Below are 20,819 nucleotides of genomic sequence, written 5' to 3' on the forward strand. Positions count from 1 at the left end.
TCTTTAACTGCAGTCCTCCTATCTGCAGACGAGCTTCTCATGGCAGAGCAACGACAACGTAAATGGACTCAAAAGCTCCTCAGAGAAGCAGCTATAAGCGATAAATAAGAGTAGATTTTGAAGCTACATAATTATTTCGCATCATTGTCCTGTTTTTGTTCTCCCATTTTTTTCGGATGATTCTAAGGGGCATTACGACACCAAGGATGACTACTAAACTAATCTCATGTTGTAGACTGCTTTATTGACCTTGAATGCATCTTCAATTACCCAAAAAAGAAAAGAAAAAAATGCTACAGTACAATTTCAAATAATTTTTCCTAAATAATCGCCTATGCAAACACACCCATTTTTTCCCCTCTGGAGAATGCCATCACGCCAACCCTTAAATAAACTGGAACTTCGCAATCAATTAGACAACCAAGCAACGTCAAAATATCTTCACAAAACCTAGTGGTAGGGTTGTCTTGGACGATTTAAAAAATGCAGACATTGCAACAGGAATACAACTGGGGCACTATTCACAAAATATGGTAAAATTTGACCAAATATTTGGCGAATTGGGGGACAAAAGGGGGAGACTGTATTCTCGAGCTCATGAAAAATATGCCACAAATTAATCTTTACTCTTGCTTTTCCAATTCACCCATCCGCTCTATGATAGCCTGCAGTCGTTCAAGATCGATATTAGTTGCCCAAATTTCCAACAATAGAAACTGCATAAGAATTTCAATATCATGGCTAGAAAATCATAATCTTGTTTAAACTTTTATTTTATTTTATTTTATCCCGTGTATTAACAGTTTACCCATGGCATCGTTTATCAACCTAAAGACTGCGGGGTTTAGGGGGTGGGGATGAGGGAATCAAGTTGATAAATTAGTGCAGAGGCTTAATGATTCAAGAAAGGTAGGGATTACCTTCTTGCTTGTTTCTTGAAGTTCTCCGGCAAGAATGAACTCATCTAATATGAGATATACCTTCCAAGACAAAAAACAAATCAACGTCTGATAATTAAGCGGGGCATATTTCATAAAAATTTTATTTTTATAGCCAAAAGAGACAATGCAAAATAATGCACGTCATAAGTTTTGATATGTTAGAGCTTATTGGTTCACATACCAAATCTATTACAACTAGCATATTCATTGGGGCAAATCTTGCTACATACGTTTCAGAGAGATCTTTCAGGTAAAAAGCCCCCACATCACCACAATTGTACCATTCTCAAAAGATGCTAATGCTGTGTCCTGCCCTTTCGGATGACATTAGAGCACATATTTTTCACATTAGCAGAAGTACATTTTGCACAAGTATGCCACAAACATAGCAAAATTCTACTGGGCCTTATGGTCTATAATTAAATTTACAGTATTCTACTAGTAAAGTAGTTACGAACATAAAGGAAAAGTAAGAATCCAAAAGATCGTAATTCAATTCCACGAACATTACCCTGGGCATGAACATATTAAAATTGAAGAACGTAGTGGCCTTGTTAGAACAATTTTAAAACACAGAAGCAACTAAAAATTATGAAATGTCCATGTAGCAAATTAACAACTATTAATCACTCGTTCAACCTTCAAAACGGAGAAAGAAAATGTATTCTATCCTTACCAGCAAGGAGGTGTTTGCTTTGAACTTTACTTTGTAGTTTCCCAATAAAGTCACTAACCTAATGCATTAAGCATGCAACAAGAGTTTCCATCTCCGATATATTATGTCGAAAAAGGTTGCAGCCAGATTGAATTTCACTTTCATAAATTAAAAATTAGCATTCGAAATCCAGAAAATCATAGTAGGCATTTTAAAAAACTTAAAGTATGCAGAAGAAAAAACGGAATCAGCCAAAAAATGTGGTCAACTGGACAACTAAATGATTTGCCCAAAAAAAGTAGAATTTTGAACTACATAAAAAGATAGATGACAAACTTCAAATCAAAACAAAAACAGATAAGTGATACCAGAATGCATCATGGAAAGTAAAATTTGACTAACCTTGTGAAAATTGAAGACCAAATCTAGCTCACATACGTTGCTGAAGAAATGATCAAGTATCTCCACAAATAAATGGATACACTCGAGATAAGCCAATTCATTATCTGTTATATCCACGCACAAGGAAAAAAACAATCCTGCATATCGCCTGTAGATCACCTTGTGGGTGCGGAACTGAGAGCAAGATCATGTAGAATTCATCAGCAGATCAAGAAGGTGATGAAAATTAACTCTCAAGAGTTGTAAATTGTTAGCCAAGAGAAGTACAATGGAGATCGAAACAAACCATCCTGGTAAACACCAAAGACCAGAAGGTAATTCTATGCAGTTCATGCAATAGGAGAGGCAATTCTTCACTGGAAAATGCAAAACAGCCTCCTTTTGGGGTGCACAATTTACTGATTTAGAGGACTATCAGAACAGAAATGAATTCAGGGTAAACCTTACAAATTTCCTTTATGCATAATGGTCCTTATAATTTTAAATTTAAATTGATCTCATTTACATCCCATGCTGTCTATCTTCTTATCTCAAATGTGAAATGAAGTAACAAGTTTTAGTCAATGCACAATCATGTATGAAAGAAATAAAGAATAGCTTGATAGTTATTTATTAAAGTCTATTAAAATCTATTAGCCATATGAAAGTATTGTGATCCCTAGGCATATTTTCTGAAGCTGCAGCAGACCCAAGAATTCAGTCAATTATCTTCGTCACAACATGATTCATGTCAACTAGGCACATAACTCAGTCACAAAGGTTCATATTCATGTCTATCTCTTTCCCTTTCTCTGATACAAACAACAAGATATAAACCTTTCTTTCCAAAAATGGCATACGATAATGTCACATGCAGAGTAACAAAATGCAACTTAGATTAAAGTTAAACAGATAACTGAGCAACTATTGCAACCACAATACAAGCAGATATGAACAACAACAACAGAAAAATTGAATTCTTCACGGATCTTAAAGCCTAGGCAGGAACGTTACTCTTGCATGGGGAGCTACATTTTACAACAATAAAATTTAAGAATTGCAGTAAAAAAAACTAAAAGGAAAAAAAAAAGATTAGATAATCAGTTTGGGTGGAGAAGGGGTTTCTAGTGCCTGTCATTGCAAGGTAATCATATATTAGCATTGCGAGTTGCCAAAATTTTTCTTAGTATTATAAAAATTCTGGTCTCTTGCTGTAGGACTAGCATTATAGAGACTTTAAGTTCAGTTATTTTGGATGTCCTCTGGTCAATGTCAAAAATGCCTAAGGCATCTCATCTAGTTTCTGTTCAAATTGCATTCATGTTTACAATATAATCTTGTCTAGTTCTGCCATATTTCCAAGATAATACCCTAAATTTGACTAATACTACAATATCATCTTGTTATACATAAATGATCCGAAATTCTTTACCTTTTAGCTCAGGTTAGTATGTGATCAAGAAGATGAAACTTAGAAAATCAGAACTTTCAATAGCAACTTAATAATTTCCATATATAACAGGATCGAAATACTTTACCTCTACAAAGTTGGTGAATTTCGGATCTCTGTTGACAACCAAACGGTGAACCTACCGGCCATATTAAAAATGGAGATAATTAAAAGGAAGAAGAAAAGACTAATCATCAATTGGAAATGAATGATAAGAGTGAAAATACCTCGTACTCGACTTTGTGCTTCTCGGATTCCTCGAGAGGAATGTAGTACTTGGCAAGACGAGTCTTGCCTTGCCTGTTCTGAAGCAATATGAATCGGATCTACCGTTGTCCAAATTTATGCAAAAAAAAAAAAGGACAGAAAAAAGAGTAAAACTCTAATCAACCTGCTTATTTCCACAGTAGAAGAAATAATGGTTTGATTAATGTTACGAATAAAGATCAATTTTGTAAAATTTTGTTCATTTGCCTTAAATTTTTAAAAAAATTACCATTTTTAAGGACAATGTTGATGGAGCTGGAGACGAAACCGGGCGACGGAGATGGAGGAGGGAGGCAAATCGAAGGCCAGCAACTTGAGAAAAGGGGAACTTTGGGAAGACAAGTCCAAGGTCAAAGCCGCTAACTGTTGACTAAATCGCAGACGGGCCGGGGAATAGCGTTCAAAACCACCATCTCACGTTGATTTCTTCGTAATCCACTTCTAAAATATTTCATGACCTTTATAAATTCAATGGAATCTAACCCAAATTATATTTATTTTTTTATAAATTCAATAGAATGTAATTCAAATTATATTTATTTTTTCATAAAAAAGAAAGGTTTGATGAAATATTATTAACTTAAATCTGTAAAAAACATAAAATTAATATTTTAAAAGTGAATGATAAAAAAATTCAATTAGTGAAATGTGATAAATGTTTTGAACGATTTTCTATTTTTATTATTCATTTCTATTATTACCAAAATAAATAAATAAATATTCTTTTGTTTAGATTGAAAAAAGAAAAGAAAAGTGATTATTTCAAGCAGAAAAAGTAGAAAATCCCATCTAAATCGCAGTATGTTGGGGAAATTTCATGACGATATTTATTACTAGCTTATATCATATCTAGGGGGAGGGGGAGCCTAAGGAGGCTGTTGTAGGGGCTAGTGGGTATACAGACCCAACTAAACCAAGAGAGTGCTATGACACAGCTCTTAGATTTTTTTCGCTGCTGGTGAGGTTTGAACCCTCACCAACAACCCAAGGAGGGACTTAAGTCCCTTTCTGGTGGCCACTGAGCCATTGGCCTAGCGGTTTCTGATATCCATATTACTAGCTTACAAATTTTGGGTCTATCTAAAGAAATGAGATATGGGTGCCCTCACAAGTCTTTTCCTACATTTTTTTTTTCTTTGAACTTTCACAACAACTTCTTGAAGTAAACACTTAGAAATTGTAGGTGCTACAGGATTAGGAAAATAAATACTTGAAACACATTCACATAGCGCTGGATTAAATTCAGAACACCTGTTTTGGGTAGTATTGCATTTGTCAGTTGGCACTCTTCGGATGTTTCAATCCCACAGGTCTTAGGATCCCATCCTCTAGACACAGCATAACTTTTTCCCAGCTTTTGCATATTAAATTAGCAATACTAAGAGAATAGCCTAGCAGCATAAAATCTTTTTTTTTTTTTACGGAAACGATAGATGTCATTTTATAGAAAAACTAACTTTACAATATCTGAGCAATGGCCCAAGCAGCTATACTAAGTGTACCAAGACACTTAAGGAGAGCCAAAAAATCTCTCCTCATCCCTACATATGCTTAAAGCATAATGACTAATATGATTGCATAAAGTCATATTACAACTAGTTATTTCTTCAAAAGAGCACATTTGAAACAGATTAGCTAAAGCTTGTATGTCTTCCACCAATGTAGCAGTATTTGGATTGTCACCTTTCCCAGATTTCAGCAAAGCGATGAGCTGTTTGTTCTCGTTGATGATTTTGATTCTTTGCCAGCTCAATTGTCTTGCTTTCAGTATTACCAATCTTACTGCTTCAGCTTCATCTTGAATATCCCTTCCCGAGCTTCTTTCTACTAGTTTCCATTCAGCTCTGATTCTCCCTCCAGTCTGCCTGGCTACAGCACCAATTCCCAGCTTCTTGCCCTCAGCTGATTTCTTGGTAGCTATTTGTATTTCCATCAGACCTTCCTCCACCCTTCCTTCCTCCCTTGAACTTTCTCTAGCTTTATCTGTTTCTGGTGTACTTCTCTCTTTTTTCCTTATCCCAGCTTCCTCGTACTCCATCCATTCTGTCCTAGCTTTACATACAGATTTCCATCCATCTCTCACTTTCCCTTCAAATTCCATTTCATTTCTGTCATTCCATAGTTGCCAAAGTATATTAGCTGTCAATGCAATATGTTGCCTTCCTCCTTTCCTACTTCTGGCTTGGACTAATGCTGTCCACCATTGCTTGAAGCATCCTGTTTGGTTCTGTAAACCATCCCATTGTACTGGTGCTAGCTTCCAAACCTTCTGAGCCTGTTGACAGTGGAAGAGAATATGTTCTACTGTTTCAATGCCATCCCCACATCTTGAACAAAATGGCGATCCTTGCTTTGTTCGCCTGAAAATTGATTCCCTGGCTGTCAGTGTATTCGTAATGCATCTCCATATGAATAGCTTGATCTTGTGTTTTATGTTCAGCTCCCAAAGCGTTTTTCAGATTTGTGTGTTGGAGTCATCATAGCTGGAACCAGTCTCACCTCTCGCACCATTTCCTTTCCTCTTCTCTTCCTTGAGTAAGGTCTGATAGCAAGACTTAACAGAGTATTCCCCATTTTTGCTATGTAACCAATAATACTTGTCCCTAGACCTTGACAAACTGATTGGTATTTTCAGAATATTATCTGCATCCTCCCTGTTGAATCTCTTGTAGACTTCACCCCTATTCCATCTGAAGCTTGAGATTAGTTCTTCTACTTTCTGCTCCTCCCCTCTGTCTGGTCTCATTGTAGTTGGTCTTCCATTCAGGTTGTTTGGGATCCACTGATCTTTCCAAATTCTAATGCTCTTCCCTGATCCGACTCTCTTCAGTACTCCCCCCTTAACAATCTCTCTAGCTGACATTATACTTTGCCAGAACCAGGAAGAGTTTTTGGGAATCTTACAGTTCAGAATTGAATCCTTTGGAAAGTACTTAGCTTTTAATATTTTGCTAACCAGCAGATTTGGAAATCTAAGCAACCTCCAAATCTGCTTTCCCAGTAGCGCCTTGTTGAAGCTTATCAAATTCCTGAACCCCAGACCCCCATCCATTTTTGCCTTCATCATCTTGTCCCATGAGCACCAATGTATTTTGTTTCTCCCTTCTGCTTCACCCCACCAGTATTTGGCCATAAGGCCTGTGATTTCCTTGCAGAGTGTAACTGGTAACTTGAAGCAAGACATTGCATAAATTGGCATGGCCATTGTCACAGTTTTTAGCATCACTTCTTTCCCTGCTGCACTTAGTAACTTGTTTTTCCAGCTGTTGAGCCTGGCCTTTATGCTGTCTTTAATGTAGGCAAATATCTGACTTTTTGTCCTTGTGACCACCATAGGAAGCCCCAAATATTTACCTTGGCTCACTGTCCTTACCCCATCCAGAGACTCACAGGTTTCCTTCTTGTCTTCAACCTTAGTGTTCTTGCTAAAACAGATTGATGATTTTTCCAGGTTAATAACTTGACCAGATGCTTTCTCATACTGATTCAGAATTGCTTTCAAAGTCCTTGCTTCTTCCCCCGCAGCTTTACAGAATATCAGGGTGTCATCAGCAAAAAATAAATGAGTAATCACTGGTCATTTTCTGCTTATTCTTAATCCACTTAGCTTGCCCTGTCGTGCTGCTTTCCTAAGAAGATTTGATAGGCCTTCAGAACATAATAGGAACAGGTAAGGTGACAGTGGGTCACCTTGCCTGATACCTCTTGAGGGGATCACATACTCCCTAGTCTCTCCATTGACATTGAAGGAGTAAGAGACTGAGCTGATACATTCCATTATCCATGCTATCCAGACTTGATTGAACCCCATTCTTCCCATAACAGCTTTCAGGAAACTCCACTCAACTCTATCATAGGCTTTAGACATGCCCAATTTAATAGCCGTATAGCCATCCTTGCCTTGTCTCTTGTTTTTTAGGAAATGAAGGCATTCATGGGAAATGATAATGTTATCTAAGATCTGTCTGTTTGGAATGAAGGCTGACTGGTTTTTGCTGATACAAAATTCCAGGACAGGTTTCAGCCTATTAGCTAGGATTTTAGAGATAACTTTGTATAGAACATTACAAAGGCTAATAGGCCTGTAATGCTTCATATCAGTGGGCAATTCTACCTTAGGAATAAGCGATATAATGGTATGGTTCAGGGATCTGAGAATGTGGCCTGAGTGAAAGAATGAACTGATTGCTTTCACCACCTCCTCCTTAATTGTAGCCCAAAATTTTTGGAAGAAGAGGGGTGTCATCCCATCAGGTCCTGGAGCCTTATTGGGATTCATGGAGAAAACAGCTACCTTAATCTCATTCTCCTCAACAGGTCTAGTAAGGTTATCATTAATCTGGCTAGTAATACTGCTAGGAATGCCATCCAAAATCTCCTCAAGATCATCAGTCTTAGAAGATTCAAAAAGCTGCTTATAAAAACTAGCAATCTCTTCTGCAATCTCATTGTCATCTGTAGTCCAAGACCCATTCTCTTTCTGCAAATCCCCTATATTATTCCTTTTCCTTCTCCCCTTCACCACTGCATGGAAGTATTTAGTGTTCTTATCTCCTTCTTGAAACCAGTTAAGTCTAGCTTTCTGGCTCCAGTATTGCTCCTCTTCCCTATACGCTTCCACAAGCTGATTTTTCAGGACAGCTACTCTCCCCTTCCTACCTTCAACCTCTGAACCTTTCTCCTTAATAAGTTGCTGCTTCAAGGTAGAAATCCTCTTCCTAGTATTGTCAATGAAACCATTTCTCCACTTCAACAGAGCAACTCTACACCTCTTAATCTTATTCATAACTCTAAACGTTCTGGACCCTCTAACCTCCTCTTCCCAAGCCTTCTTAATCACCTCTCCTACACCTTCTCTCTGTACCCACCTTTTGTCAAACAAGAACTTCTTTTTTTTCCTTTTTACCCCTGGGATAGTGTCCAGTATCAACATACTATGATCAGAGGCTAAACTCTCTAAGTGAGTGCACTTGGGATGCTCAAACAGATTGCTCCATCCTCCACTACTTAGACCCCTATCCAGCCTTTGTCTAATCTCTCCATTATGCCACTGGTTACTCCATGTCCAAGGATTGCCTTCAAACCCAATATCAACTAACTGGTTTCCCTGAATGAAATTTCTGAATTCATAAAAACTCCACTCCTCCCTAATTCTACCTCCCCACTTCTCCTCGTTTGAGCATAAGTCATTAAAGTCCCCCATGACAAGCCAGTTTTCCCCCCACAAAACTTTCCTCCTACTGATGACTTCCCACTGTCCTTTTCTTTGCTGGTTATCACAACTGGCATAGATTCCTATCAGCCACCAATCCTTCTTCACTTCTTCATCCTCTATCAGCACCTCAATAGTAAAGGCAGAATGTTTGATCTCCTTGACCTTAGTCTCCTCATTCCACATCAGACACATTCCTCCAGCCCTATTCATGGCTTCAACCACGAAACAGTTATCATAATTCAAGATCCTTTTCACCTTCTCCATATACTTAGCTTTGTTCTTAGTCTCACTCAGAAAGATCATGTTCAGGGAGAGGAGGCTTTTAACCTCCTTCAAGTGGGGAATTGTCAAGGGGCTCCCTGCACCTTGGCAATTCCACACCATAGCTCTCATTGGTCCTCTGGGGACCAGTTAGCAGCATAAAATCAATACAGTTCATGTTTACTCATAACAGGAAAAGCATTGAATTCATATTAAGAAGTACAGCAGTTGGTCATTTAACAGATTATATTTCACGATGTTGCAATCCCTATATCTGAATCCAAATGCAAATGCCTTCTCGATTCTCTGCTAAAGAGAGAATTTCTGAGGGGGGGAATAATCAGTCCAATGAATTAAAAGCAACACTGGCTTAAAAGTTGTGTCCATATTTCGAGTTTGTAGCAGCTAATAGGGCAGCACCAATTCCAGATCCATCTTTTGTGTGTTCAATTACTATGTTTATAGAGGTTTGAGGTCCTAGAAGCTCTTGAACGGCTTCTTGGAGATGCGTTCTGTATTGTGGGTAATGCTCATACAAGCCTCCATCAATCGCCACCACTGTCCTCTTTCCGAATATAAGACCCTCTGAATCCTCCTCCATCTTCTCAAGAATCCCAACGATTCCTGCCCCAGCCAGTCGGCCTCCACGTTTCGCAATCGTGTCACATACCTCCACCACAATCTGCCTTCCACTTGCATTGGAACTTACCTGATGTCCAGATTAATAGTTAAAACATTGTCCAGTAGTATTGATATTGATATCAATAAGAGTGTCAGTAGAAATGACTACCCTCTTTACCAGTGTTATCGAATGAGAAACACAAATCAGCCATAAACCTTAAAAGCATTAGTAACTCCAACGGATATTGATTTAAATGCAACTGAAACAAATTAGATGCTAAAAATTTTCCTCGTTTAGTTACATAATGATTGCAAAGAATAATCATTTTTCGTGAGAGATGCATGATGCTCCTAGCTTCACCCCCCCTTCACTTCCCTCACAGCTTGACTCATATTTTACTAAAGGTCCTTTGAAAGTGTTAATCATGAGGAGATGCATTCACAGACAGTTTTCAATTTGACCAATGCCAACGTAAAGTTGACAAATTCGAGCGAGGGAGACAAGAATGGAATTTTTTACCCCGACTACATCAAGGAGGATTGTCCCCACAACTTCAAGATCTTCCGAAGTGTCCTGCTGCATGGCACAAAAATCTGGGGTCCTACAAGATACATTGCAGAGAGTGTACAAGCAAATATTGACTTGATTTTGGTCCAGGATTAAGTGACCATATCAACCACAAAATGACACAAGTCAGATAGCTTTAGTGTTGCAAAGACTAGTTTCGACTAAGTTCTTATGCGTTGAGTCATCACTATCAGTTAAAAAACATGTCATGAAATGATGAATTTGAAAATATAGTCATCCTATAAGCATGGAAAACAAATTGATAATTGTAATTTGCTTCAATAAAGAAACATAGGGTTTGTCACCCGCTAAAGTCAAGAACTGGAACTCTGGCAGTTTCTATTAAACACAACTGATCCCTTGACTTCTTTCTTTCTTAGAATAGCACAATTTTCATACCTCATACACAACAACTTAAGAATAAACATGCCAACCATTGTCTGAGTAAGTGCACAAGCCCTTCACTCTCATTTGATTTGAGCACGCTTTTAAAATGAACTATTATTTTTTTCTGTCCGTTTCGAATCAAGTACAATTGTCATCAGCAATGAGACTGCAAGATTGACAATTGTCAACCATTGTGACAGAGTTTGAATATAAATAACAAACAAGTGAAAAGCTGAGATGCCTTGGATGATGTTACAAAGTGATTTCATCTTATTAAAGTTCGAATAGCCAAGTCCTAATTGCATAGCTTATTTAGCATATATCTGTCTCTGTGTTATCTGTGTCATTTGACTCCTTGATTGACAAATAAAGATGCTCACTGTGATAAATTGTGAGGTGATTAATACGTATGGAGATAATTCTCGCATTTATATTATATGCATGCCTACTAACCTGAGCATAAATGGAGTCAACAGTTTCTCTGAAATGGAGTCACCGAATAATTCACTAGCTCGAGCCATCTTGAGCAGCACTCTTCTTACAATTTCACCCAGGTACATACCAGAAATTGTTTTCTCAAATATCTATTCCAGTCAATCCTACGCTTTGTTAGACAGCTTGCAGACTAGTGAAATGGTACTACATTAGTATGTCCAGTGAAAAATAACCTAGTTTGTTAGCTAACCTGCTCACCAGGATTAATACTATCAGCATCCATCTCTCTATCAAACTCGGTCAAAGGAAGGCCATTTGAGAATGCTCCCCACTCAGTATTTATGATCTGAAAACACACTACAGCAAATAAAGTTGACGGTCTTAGATTATTGTGTTGGAGAATTTGATTTAACTACCGGAAATTGACAGACCATTCCTCCAGAAGTTGAGTTGTGGGACTGAAGCTTAGGAATAGCATCTTTGCGTTCTACATAGCAAGCATTATATCCAGTTCCTAGAATAACGGCAACCATTACATCGTCATCCCAGTATCTAGCTCCAGCAAGAGTTCCGACAGTATCATTAACCTAACTTGACGATAGACAACGTTGCTAAGAGATGTTAAAAATTGCAAGATAGTTGCCTATAAATTATCATTCCCCTACTTTCCAGGCAACAAAAGAAGAAGATGAAAAGGTATCAGAGTAGAAACCCGCAGATTTAATCCCTGCCTTTGCATGGCTTCATTCAGACATGCAACTACATCCTTCCCTGCCTGTGATGAGCTAAGCTTGCCTTAGAGAGCAAGAACGATAATAACAATAAAAAGAACTAAATCGAGAACAGCTCACCGATGCATAAGATAAAGGGCAAATTACATTTTAACCCCCTGTGATTTTCGCAAAAACCACATAACCCCCCCATCGTTCAAAAAGCTATACATAAACCCCCTGTGGTTTGGGTTGAACTGGCAAATAGACGGAAAGCACCCACCGTAACGATTCGTGGGCAAAATGTCCAAATTACCCTAATATAAATACAAAAACGAAGCAGATGAGTCAGATTCTTCCTTGCTCTGTCTTTGTCGTGAGAAAAGGAGAGAAAAACATGACCACCGAATGAAGGAGAAAAATTTAACCCACAAAATTAAAATCGTAGATCTACCATTGAAGACAAAAAAGTAGCTGTGAAAGTGACTCACGAAAGCTGTTGTTGCATCTGGTAAGTTTTTTGACATCAGTTTAGTATATAAGATGCACTTGCATGGTTTTTGAACAGAAACTATCGGGCATTGGAAAGTTAATAAATCAGTGATTATTTTGCTTAAGCGTTGATTAATTTAAAATTTTGCTGCTTTGGGACAATCTGTATTATCATATTTAAGCATAGAGTATTTTATCGACTAGAATTGAACTTATGCATTAAGATTAGGGTAAAGAAAATTGCATTCGGGAGTTCTAAAATCACTGAAATTTCAACTAAACATGGGTAGAATATGACTTTGTTAGTTTGAGATTTGTTGATTAGTGTCAGATTTGGGTCAAATTTGGGTGGCTTGATTTTCAATAATATAGAGTGATTCGGCTGCTGATAAAGCTTTGACAATTTGGACATTGAATAATTTTTGCTTGTCGGCTTGTTGGCCGTCATGTGGTCCATGGAAGTATGCGATATGCAATATGTCCCTTTCTTAATCAGATAGTATTTTTTTGTAATCATGTGTTTTCATTGAAGTGTGTAATCTATTAAATGTCCTTTTCTTAATCAGATTGTGTTTTTTTTTCTTATCATGTGTTTCACTATTTCTAATGCAGGCTTTGAAAAAAATGACAACTTCAAAAAGAATTACTATAAAATTGCATTTCGGTGGTATATTCATATGGGAACCAGAAACTGTCTATACTGGTAACAATGTTGCCGTATTTAAAAATTGTGAGACAAGAAAATTGTCCAGGGATATGTTGTGTAAATTGTATAGTAGGTATGGTGATGCCTCGAATGTGAACCTATATTTTGAAATACCAAATTGTGGGTTGTATGTTGGAGCAGCTGAAATTAAAGGAGATAAAGAAATAGAGTTAATGTTAACTGCACATGAAGGAGTAGATGTTATCAACATATATGCTGAATTGCGTGATGAAATGCCCAGTGAAATTGCTTCAGTTGGAGTAAAAAGTCATGGTAAAAGTGCCCCCACTGATGCCCCACATAGTGGAGCACAAAATGTGGCATCTGATAAAGATACCCCAAAAAAGTTAGCAAACAAAAAGAGGAAACAGATAGTCAAGAAGTCAGTGAGAAGACAGACCAAGCTAACTAGAAACAAAAAGCACAGCAAAGCAGACTCTAATTCAGCAAAGGAAAAAGGTGAAAAAGATGTAGAGAAGCAAGATGAAGTTGAAAAACAGCCTGAAAATGAAGATGAGTACGGTGATGCTATATCTGATAGTTTAGAAGAGCCTGAGTGGTTGAAAGAGGGATTAGAAGGACCAGAAGATGAGGATATTTATGCAAACAGAGCAAAGGCTAATGAAATAGAAAATCAGCAGCAGGCAAAAGGCACAGATGAAGAACCAGCAACAGCAAACCAGACATATACAATGGAGGATCTGCAAACACCAGGCTCTTCTAAGAACAAATTTGAAGAAGGGGAGAGCTCTAAAACTAATGAAGAGTGGAATGAATTTGCTATTGATGATGAAGAACTGCTTGACACTATGTGGGGAGATGATGAAAGAAATGGGAAAGGTAATAGTTGTCGAGATTTTAATGCTGAAGTTGAATTCAGAAAATCAGATTTTGAGTTGAAAGTTGGGGATAAATTTAAGAACTTACGGGCCTTTAGAGAAGCTCTTGTGGAATGGAATGTCAGGGAAGGCTACACCATGAAGTACAAAAAAAATGAAAGAGCAAAAGTTATTGCTATGTGCAAAAAGGGCTGTTCTTGGAAAATACGGGCAAGCCCAATTCAAAATGAAAGCACCTTTCAGATCAAATCAATAAAAGGAGTGCATGTGTGTGGAAGAGAATACAGCAACCATCATGCAAATGCAAGATATTTGAGCAAAAAATATTTAGACAGGTTCAGAGATGAACCAAGTTCTTCCATTGAAGGATTTGTCAAGACTGTGAGGAGAGAGATTATGGTGGACATAAGCATGAGACAGGCTTATAGAGCTAAAAGATTGGCAAGAGATGCACTACAAGGGGATAATATAAGACAGTATCATGTCATCAGAGATTATGCTGCTACCTTGTTGATCCGGAATCCTGGTAGCCATATTGTCCTGCAAGTGACTAGACTGGATGAGAACGAGGTTGGGATATTTGAAAGAATGTACTGGAGTTTAAGTGCAATGAAGAATGGGTTTCTAGCTGGTTGTCGACGAATAATTGGATTAGATGGCTGCTTTTTAAAAAGTCCATTTGGTGGACAACTTTTGACAGCTATGGGTAGGGATGGCAATGATAACATGTTTCCCATTGCGATGGCTGTAGTGGAAGCCGAGAGATATGACTCATGAAAATGGTTTTTGATGGAGTTGAAAATTGAAGTTGGTGCTGAAAATGGAGCTCCATGGACATTCATATCTAATAGGCAAAAAGGATTAGTCAGTGCAATTGATGATGTGTTTCCTGAATCAGAGCATAGGTACTGCCTTCGTCATATATATCAAAATTTCAAACAGAAGTTCAAGGGAAAGGAGTTGAAGGAGTACTTTTGGGCAGCTGCGTCTGCTGGAAACATTCGTGACTTCAAGACAGCAATGGCTGAATTGGAAAGGGCTGATCCAAAGGTGGGAGAAGCTATGAATGCAGCTGGTTGGTTAAACAGGATTCCTGCACATTTATGGTCCAGGTCACATTTCAGCTCCTCATGCAAGAGTGATATTCTTGTTAATAATTTGAATGAGTCATTTAATTCCTACATACTTCCAGCAAGAGAGTTCACAATCATCTCCATATTTGAGTGGATAAGAAGAAAACTCATGCAGAGGCTAAATGTGAAAAGCGAAGGCATGCAACAGTATGAAGGGAACCTTTGTCCAAACATACAAGAACGACTTGAGAAGAACAAGCTAAATAGTAGGTTCTGCTTAGCTCATTATTCTCGGAATGCTGAGTATGAAGTGGATTGTGGGACTAGAGTATATGTTGTTGATATAAGGAGCAGAACATGCACATGTGGATCATGGCAACTAAGTGGGATTCCATGCTCACATTCTATTGCTGCCATTCAAAGGGATAAATCAGAGCATGAACACTATGTTGATCCTTGTTATAGCAAAGAAGCATACTTGAGCACCTATAACTACACTATAGCTGCAATGCCCTCTGAAGAGTATTGGGATTCAAAAGGAGCTGAAAAGGTGAATCCCCCAAAGATTAGAAAGCAACCTGGAAGACCCAAGAAAGTGAGAAGAAGAGAAGCTGATGAAGTTAGAGGCACCACATCTACAAGAAAAGGACTTGCTGTGCACTGTAATAAGTGTTTTAGGCCAGGACATAATTCTAGGACTTGTAAATTCCCAATCCATCCAAAGTCCAAGTTTTATAAGGTAAGTAGTAGTTACTTTGTAATCAGTGTCATATGTACTTAATTTGTTACCTTATGTGTTACCATTAAAATAGGTGCCTGTTGGAGCTAGTGATGCTGGAAATGCAGGTGAAGATGTTGTAAATGCTGGAAATACAAGTATTGGATCTGTCTCACAACAGGGTTCAGTGTCACAGGTACTATTAATGATGAGGATTATTACTGCAATTACTGCATTTAACTAACTTAAACCTGTCTATTTATGCAGCCTTGTGAAACTTCTGCTGCTAAACCAGTTTTTGAAACTAGAAGACCAACTGATGAACCTGTTTTGGACACTAGAAGACCAACTGATGAACCTATTCAACCTCTTTTGGACACTAGAAGATCAACAGATGAACCTGTTGAACCTGTTTTGGATACTAGAAGAACTGCTTCTGCTGTTGAACCCATTTTGGATACTAGAAGATCAACTAGAGTCAGAAAACTTGTACCAACAGTTGCAAGTGTGTTGGAAAATTTGAGGGCTAAGAAAGCTAAACGTGTTTCTAGAATGTGAGGACTAAGAGGGCTAAACGTGTTTGTAATTCAATTAAGTTATTTGTCTGCAAATGCTTTTTTTTAATATGTTGTTGCTACACTTTCTGTTGAATCTTGGTGTCTAATGTTAATATGTTGTTGCTACACTTTTTGTTGAATCTTGGTGTCTGCTGGACTTAATGATTATGTTGTTGCTACACTTTTTGTTAAATCTTGGTGTCGGCTGGACTTAATGATTAGCTACTTATGTACCTTATTTTGTTTTGTAAAAATTGGTTATGAACTTCTGAATAGCTATATTGTCAAAGTTCAGTGGTGTGAGCCCATGTTAAGTAAGTCATACGAATTTGGTTCAATGCTTCAGAATTTGGTTCCATGCTTGATGCATCTTGGAAATTGGCTTTTGATGTGTGCTTTTTTGCTTTAGAACTTAGTCTGAACCTTTACTGCTCCTTATTATGTCTGTACTTGAACTCTTGCCGCATAGCTATAATGGTGGTTAAATTAATTGAGATACTTTCTTTTGCTTTAAACCATTGCAAATGTCCACTTTGGATAGCTCATGTATGTGCTTTTTGGTTGTGCTGTCTCGATGAGTACCAAGTTCAGCCTGTGAGTACCAAAGCAGGTTCATACCAACTGGAAATCATGTTTGCCTATTATATCAATTGACTACCAAAACAGATTCATTCATTCATTCATTGAACACAACAGGTTCAGATTTACAACACTTTTAGAGCCACAATTCATCTGAAGTATTTTCACTTAAACATCAAAATGAGAAATGATAGCACAGATATAGCAAAACAAGCACCCACGCAAATCTTTATGGCTCCTAAGCTTTCTTCAATGTTTTTCATTTTCCTCAAATATAAACCACCATCCATGCGTAAGCCTTCTAAATCTGAACTATCAATACTTGATTCTCCACTAAATATGTCTCTCCTTGTAACATTCAAATCACTAGTGTAATTTTGTCTGATTCTCCTTGTTGGATTGCACCATGAGAAAAATTCACAGCTTCTTGTCGCACAAACAAAATATAGCTTTCCTTTTGAAGGTTTGTCAGATTCAACAATTTTTACCGCTGCTTTTCTCTCACATGAACAAAATAGGTATTGGTACCTTAGATCTTCAGTACTTCCACCAGCACTGCTTGAGCATGACATCTACAGTTTATTGAAAAAAAATTAATAATCCATTCAAGTCATATTTCAGGAAAAGGAAAAGACTGCACCTTGATGTTAGAACTCACCTTCAGATTTCCTTCGTTCTCTATCTTGGTTCCTTCACCAACATTCAGTGCAAAGTCAGCTACAAAGTATTTCGGAAGATGGAAAGAGACGAGGAGCACCCATCTAGGCTTTATTGGGTACGTCAAAGTGGTCAGGGGTAATATGGGTATGTTTCCTACTGCTACCAGAAGAACAGGCGTGTTTTGCCCACGAATCGTTACGGTGGGTGCTTTCCGTCTATTTGCCAGTTCAACCCAAACCACAGGGGGTTTATGTATAGCTTTTTGAACGATGGGGGGTTATGTGATTTTCGCAAAAACCACAGGAGGCTAAAATGTAATTTGCCCTAAGATAAATTAACATAGGCAGAAATAGTCTTTACTGTTATTCCTACAGGGAATTCATTGATTTAGTGAGTCAGATTGTAAATTTAATATGTAAATTCTTGGTAAAGAAGCACGAAAGCATAAAGTGCATACTCTGCAATAGAAAAGTCACAACTGTTCTTACTGGGAAATTTTTACCGGAAACCAAGATTTAATTCCAAGTAAACCTTCAGGAAGCGAATGAGGGATGTATTACTTACATGAAGCTTAATTGAAAAATTTTCAAAAACAAATTGATTGGTAAGCACTGTGCTTACACAAGTCAAGAAATACTAACAGTTCCAGAGAGTGCAAAACCCTTGGTCCATTTAATCAAGATGCCTGAGTCGACAGAAGTCTGCTTCACTAGAAAAGAAAATGTGAATCCTATTTCCCTTGTCTGGCAGTCTGGTAAATTAAACTCTCCACCCTCCTTCTCTGCGAACTTTGCCAGCACAGAAGCAATGAAATCAAATAGCTCCTAGAAAGTGTGGCACGTTTAGCTAAACAATGATGACGAACAATGACTTGTCGACAAGAATTGCTTATTAGTACAGAATCAACAAACCTCAGAGGTGCAAAACATCAATTCTGGAGGAATAGAAACTTGCTCGAACTCGGTGGTAATCACCCGCTCTCCCTTTCCTCCTAACTGGACTCTCAGCACCCGGAAATTTGTTCCGCCAAGATCCAATGCGTAAAACAATCCCTTCTCGTTTCTTAGAGAAAACAAACAGGCAAGCTTATCAATCTCTAGTTCCTAGCTACAAACGCTACTAAAAGATTGAGTTAAAGAAAAGTGCATTTATATCATATGCTTTTCTAAATGGACCATTCTCTCTAACAATTCATAATAATGCAATTGATATCGAACCGCCTTCATTTTCTATAACTCCAAAAGTTTGAAACTAAACCATTTATTTGACCAAATTTTCTCTCTTTTCTTACTAGTATCACTGATGTACAGTACATCAAGAATATATGTTTGGCATGCGGCAGTACCGATTTCTGAAAACAAGCCAAGAATAAGTGAAAGTTTGTCTAAGAATTGGGAAAATGACACAAGGATCAATTATAGTAAAATGACAAGGAACAGTGAACCATAGAACACAGAAGTCGAGAGAAATTAACTCAAGTAAAACAAGAGAGCAAGCAAATGGTTCACTTAAAACATACCCGGTTGGGAGCGCGTCAACATAGCTGAGGATCATCGGGAGATCACTACCACCATCGACAACGAGGCCTGCCCGCATGTCGGAGGCCATGGCGGCTACCAGGTGGCGCAAAACTGGCAAGGGAGTAGCACAGTCCTCCTTCAACTTAGTTAAGATCGGAGCAACTGCGATTACATTAGATTGGACGGCCATGTTCACCCGGGGCCGCGAAAATGAACCCAAAGCTTTAGCTGAATGTGCACTTCCATAGATGGATCAGACTCCCGGTGAGCCAACGGTGACTGACATTGTCGGTGAGATCAAGAAATATGTGATTCACAAGAAAGACAGACTAGTGAAAGGGTTCGGTAGCTACTACTACAATTATGAATTATGAAGTGTTGAAACTGTGACCGTTACGTGAATATTTGTGTCGTGATGCGAAGTTTGAACAGTTAGATTTGAGGACAACAGACAAGAAATTTTAAGAGTATAATCTGTGGGTAATTTTTGAGTCTGGCTCGTTTGGCTGACAACTTAGCTGGTCGTTTGTTTATTTGTTTATGACTTAGCTGGTCGTTAGTCTCATTGTTATTGTTAATGTGCGTGTGTATACATACATACATATATATATAATTTATTTATTTGATTATATTTTGGTAATAATTAGATTCGGATTAATTAAATTAATGTCGTGGGCCTGTGGAAAACAAGATTGTGCTGCGGGACCGGAGTCCAGACAGGTTTGAGGGTGTAATGGGCGGACAAGACGATGTTGACGCAACATCTCTATTTTGTTCGGACTTCGGACAGGTCCCTAATGGTTGTCAGCAAAATCGTCCAGATCGATTTTGTGCAACGTACATATAAGATGCAAATTTGTATGTATAATGTAACTTATTTTTAATGATGTATAATTATAGAACAAAATTTTATAATTTTCACATATAATGTGAAAAATAATGTATAAAATGTAATTTAAATTTTTTTTTTAAAATCAAATCTTCAGGAACAATGTTTCGTACTTCAGGAACAATGTTTCGTATTACAACAGTTCATGCTCCTCTTCCACTTTGTTCTTGTTTGGATCCGATTTTTTTGATGATTTCGTTGACTCCATTGCAGTTGCACATCATAAAGAATTTCAAGGATTGGTCAACGAGGAATTGCCGCGCGAAGAGAACAATGGTACATTGGGGCCTCGCGCTCTAATTTGCCTTTTGTATCGTAGTCTCTCGGAGAAAATTTTTTTATTTCTTTTGTAAACAAATTTCCACATAAAAGTCTTTATTTTTACACTTCAACCGGGGCGCTTGAATTGCCTCTCTCATCGTAGATTACCAAAAAAGAAAAGAAAACATCAAGGAAGTATTCCCTCCGTTCCAAAAAGTTTGTCACTTTTCGGGACTCCAACTTATTATCAACGTGCTCAATTTTTTAAAAATTCATCCGTGTTTTCCATGTTACCCTTCGTTTAAACACAAAAGCTGCAGAATGGATGATCAAAATGTGATAGTGGGATCCATATGTTTATTGATTGGCATGTGACTTATTCTAATTTGAAGTAGAGTGTGAAGCCACGAACAACAATCATTTCACGTTGATTGGTGCGTGCAAAACCATCAACTAAACTGGAAAAGTTGCAAGTCTTGACGGAAGACTTTTTGGCCATAATAACACCTGCTTTTTAGTCAGGTGAGACAGGGGTAAGTATCGAAAATTATTGATAAAGTTTACAACCATTTTTTGTAAATGACAAGTATTTTAGGACAGATCAAAATAGAAAGCATGACACATTCAATAGGAC

General features: G+C 37.8%; 1 protein-coding gene and 1 pseudogene across 1 annotated transcript; both read right to left on the minus strand.

The window, feature by feature from the left end:
• Positions 1-385: 385 nt before the first annotated feature.
• Positions 386-4,059, minus strand: LOC113712374 (AP-2 complex subunit sigma). Its single transcript, XM_027235773.2, has 6 exons — positions 3,924-4,059; positions 3,655-3,753; positions 3,516-3,566; positions 1,999-2,172; positions 921-980; positions 386-665 (listed from the first exon to the last, which is right to left on the minus strand). Exons 1-6 carry the CDS (start codon positions 3,924-3,926, stop codon positions 624-626), a joined length of 429 nt encoding a protein of 142 aa, XP_027091574.1. The 5' UTR covers positions 3,927-4,059; the 3' UTR covers positions 386-623.
• A 5,339-nt stretch (positions 4,060-9,398) lies between these two features.
• On the minus strand, positions 9,399-19,225 carry LOC113712545 (hexokinase-2, chloroplastic-like; annotated as a pseudogene).
• Between the last annotated feature and the right edge of the window lie 1,594 nt (positions 19,226-20,819).

This window comes from Coffea arabica, chromosome 10e (assembly GCF_036785885.1).
Source record: "Coffea arabica cultivar ET-39 chromosome 10e, Coffea Arabica ET-39 HiFi, whole genome shotgun sequence".
NCBI classification, from domain to species: domain Eukaryota; kingdom Viridiplantae; phylum Streptophyta; class Magnoliopsida; order Gentianales; family Rubiaceae; genus Coffea; species Coffea arabica.

What these genes read in the sequence shown, in the direction of transcription:
- LOC113712374 (XM_027235773.2), bottom strand. An exon ending in AGCACAAAGTCGAGTACGAG is followed by an intron (nt 3,567 to 3,654) that starts GTATTTTCACTC and finishes TATGGCCGGTAG; the next exon opens with GTTCACCGTTTGGTTGTCAA. An exon ending in TGGTCTTCAATTTTCACAAG is followed by an intron (nt 981 to 1,998) that starts GTTAGTCAAATT and finishes TTGTCTTGGAAG; the next exon opens with GTATATCTCATATTAGATGA.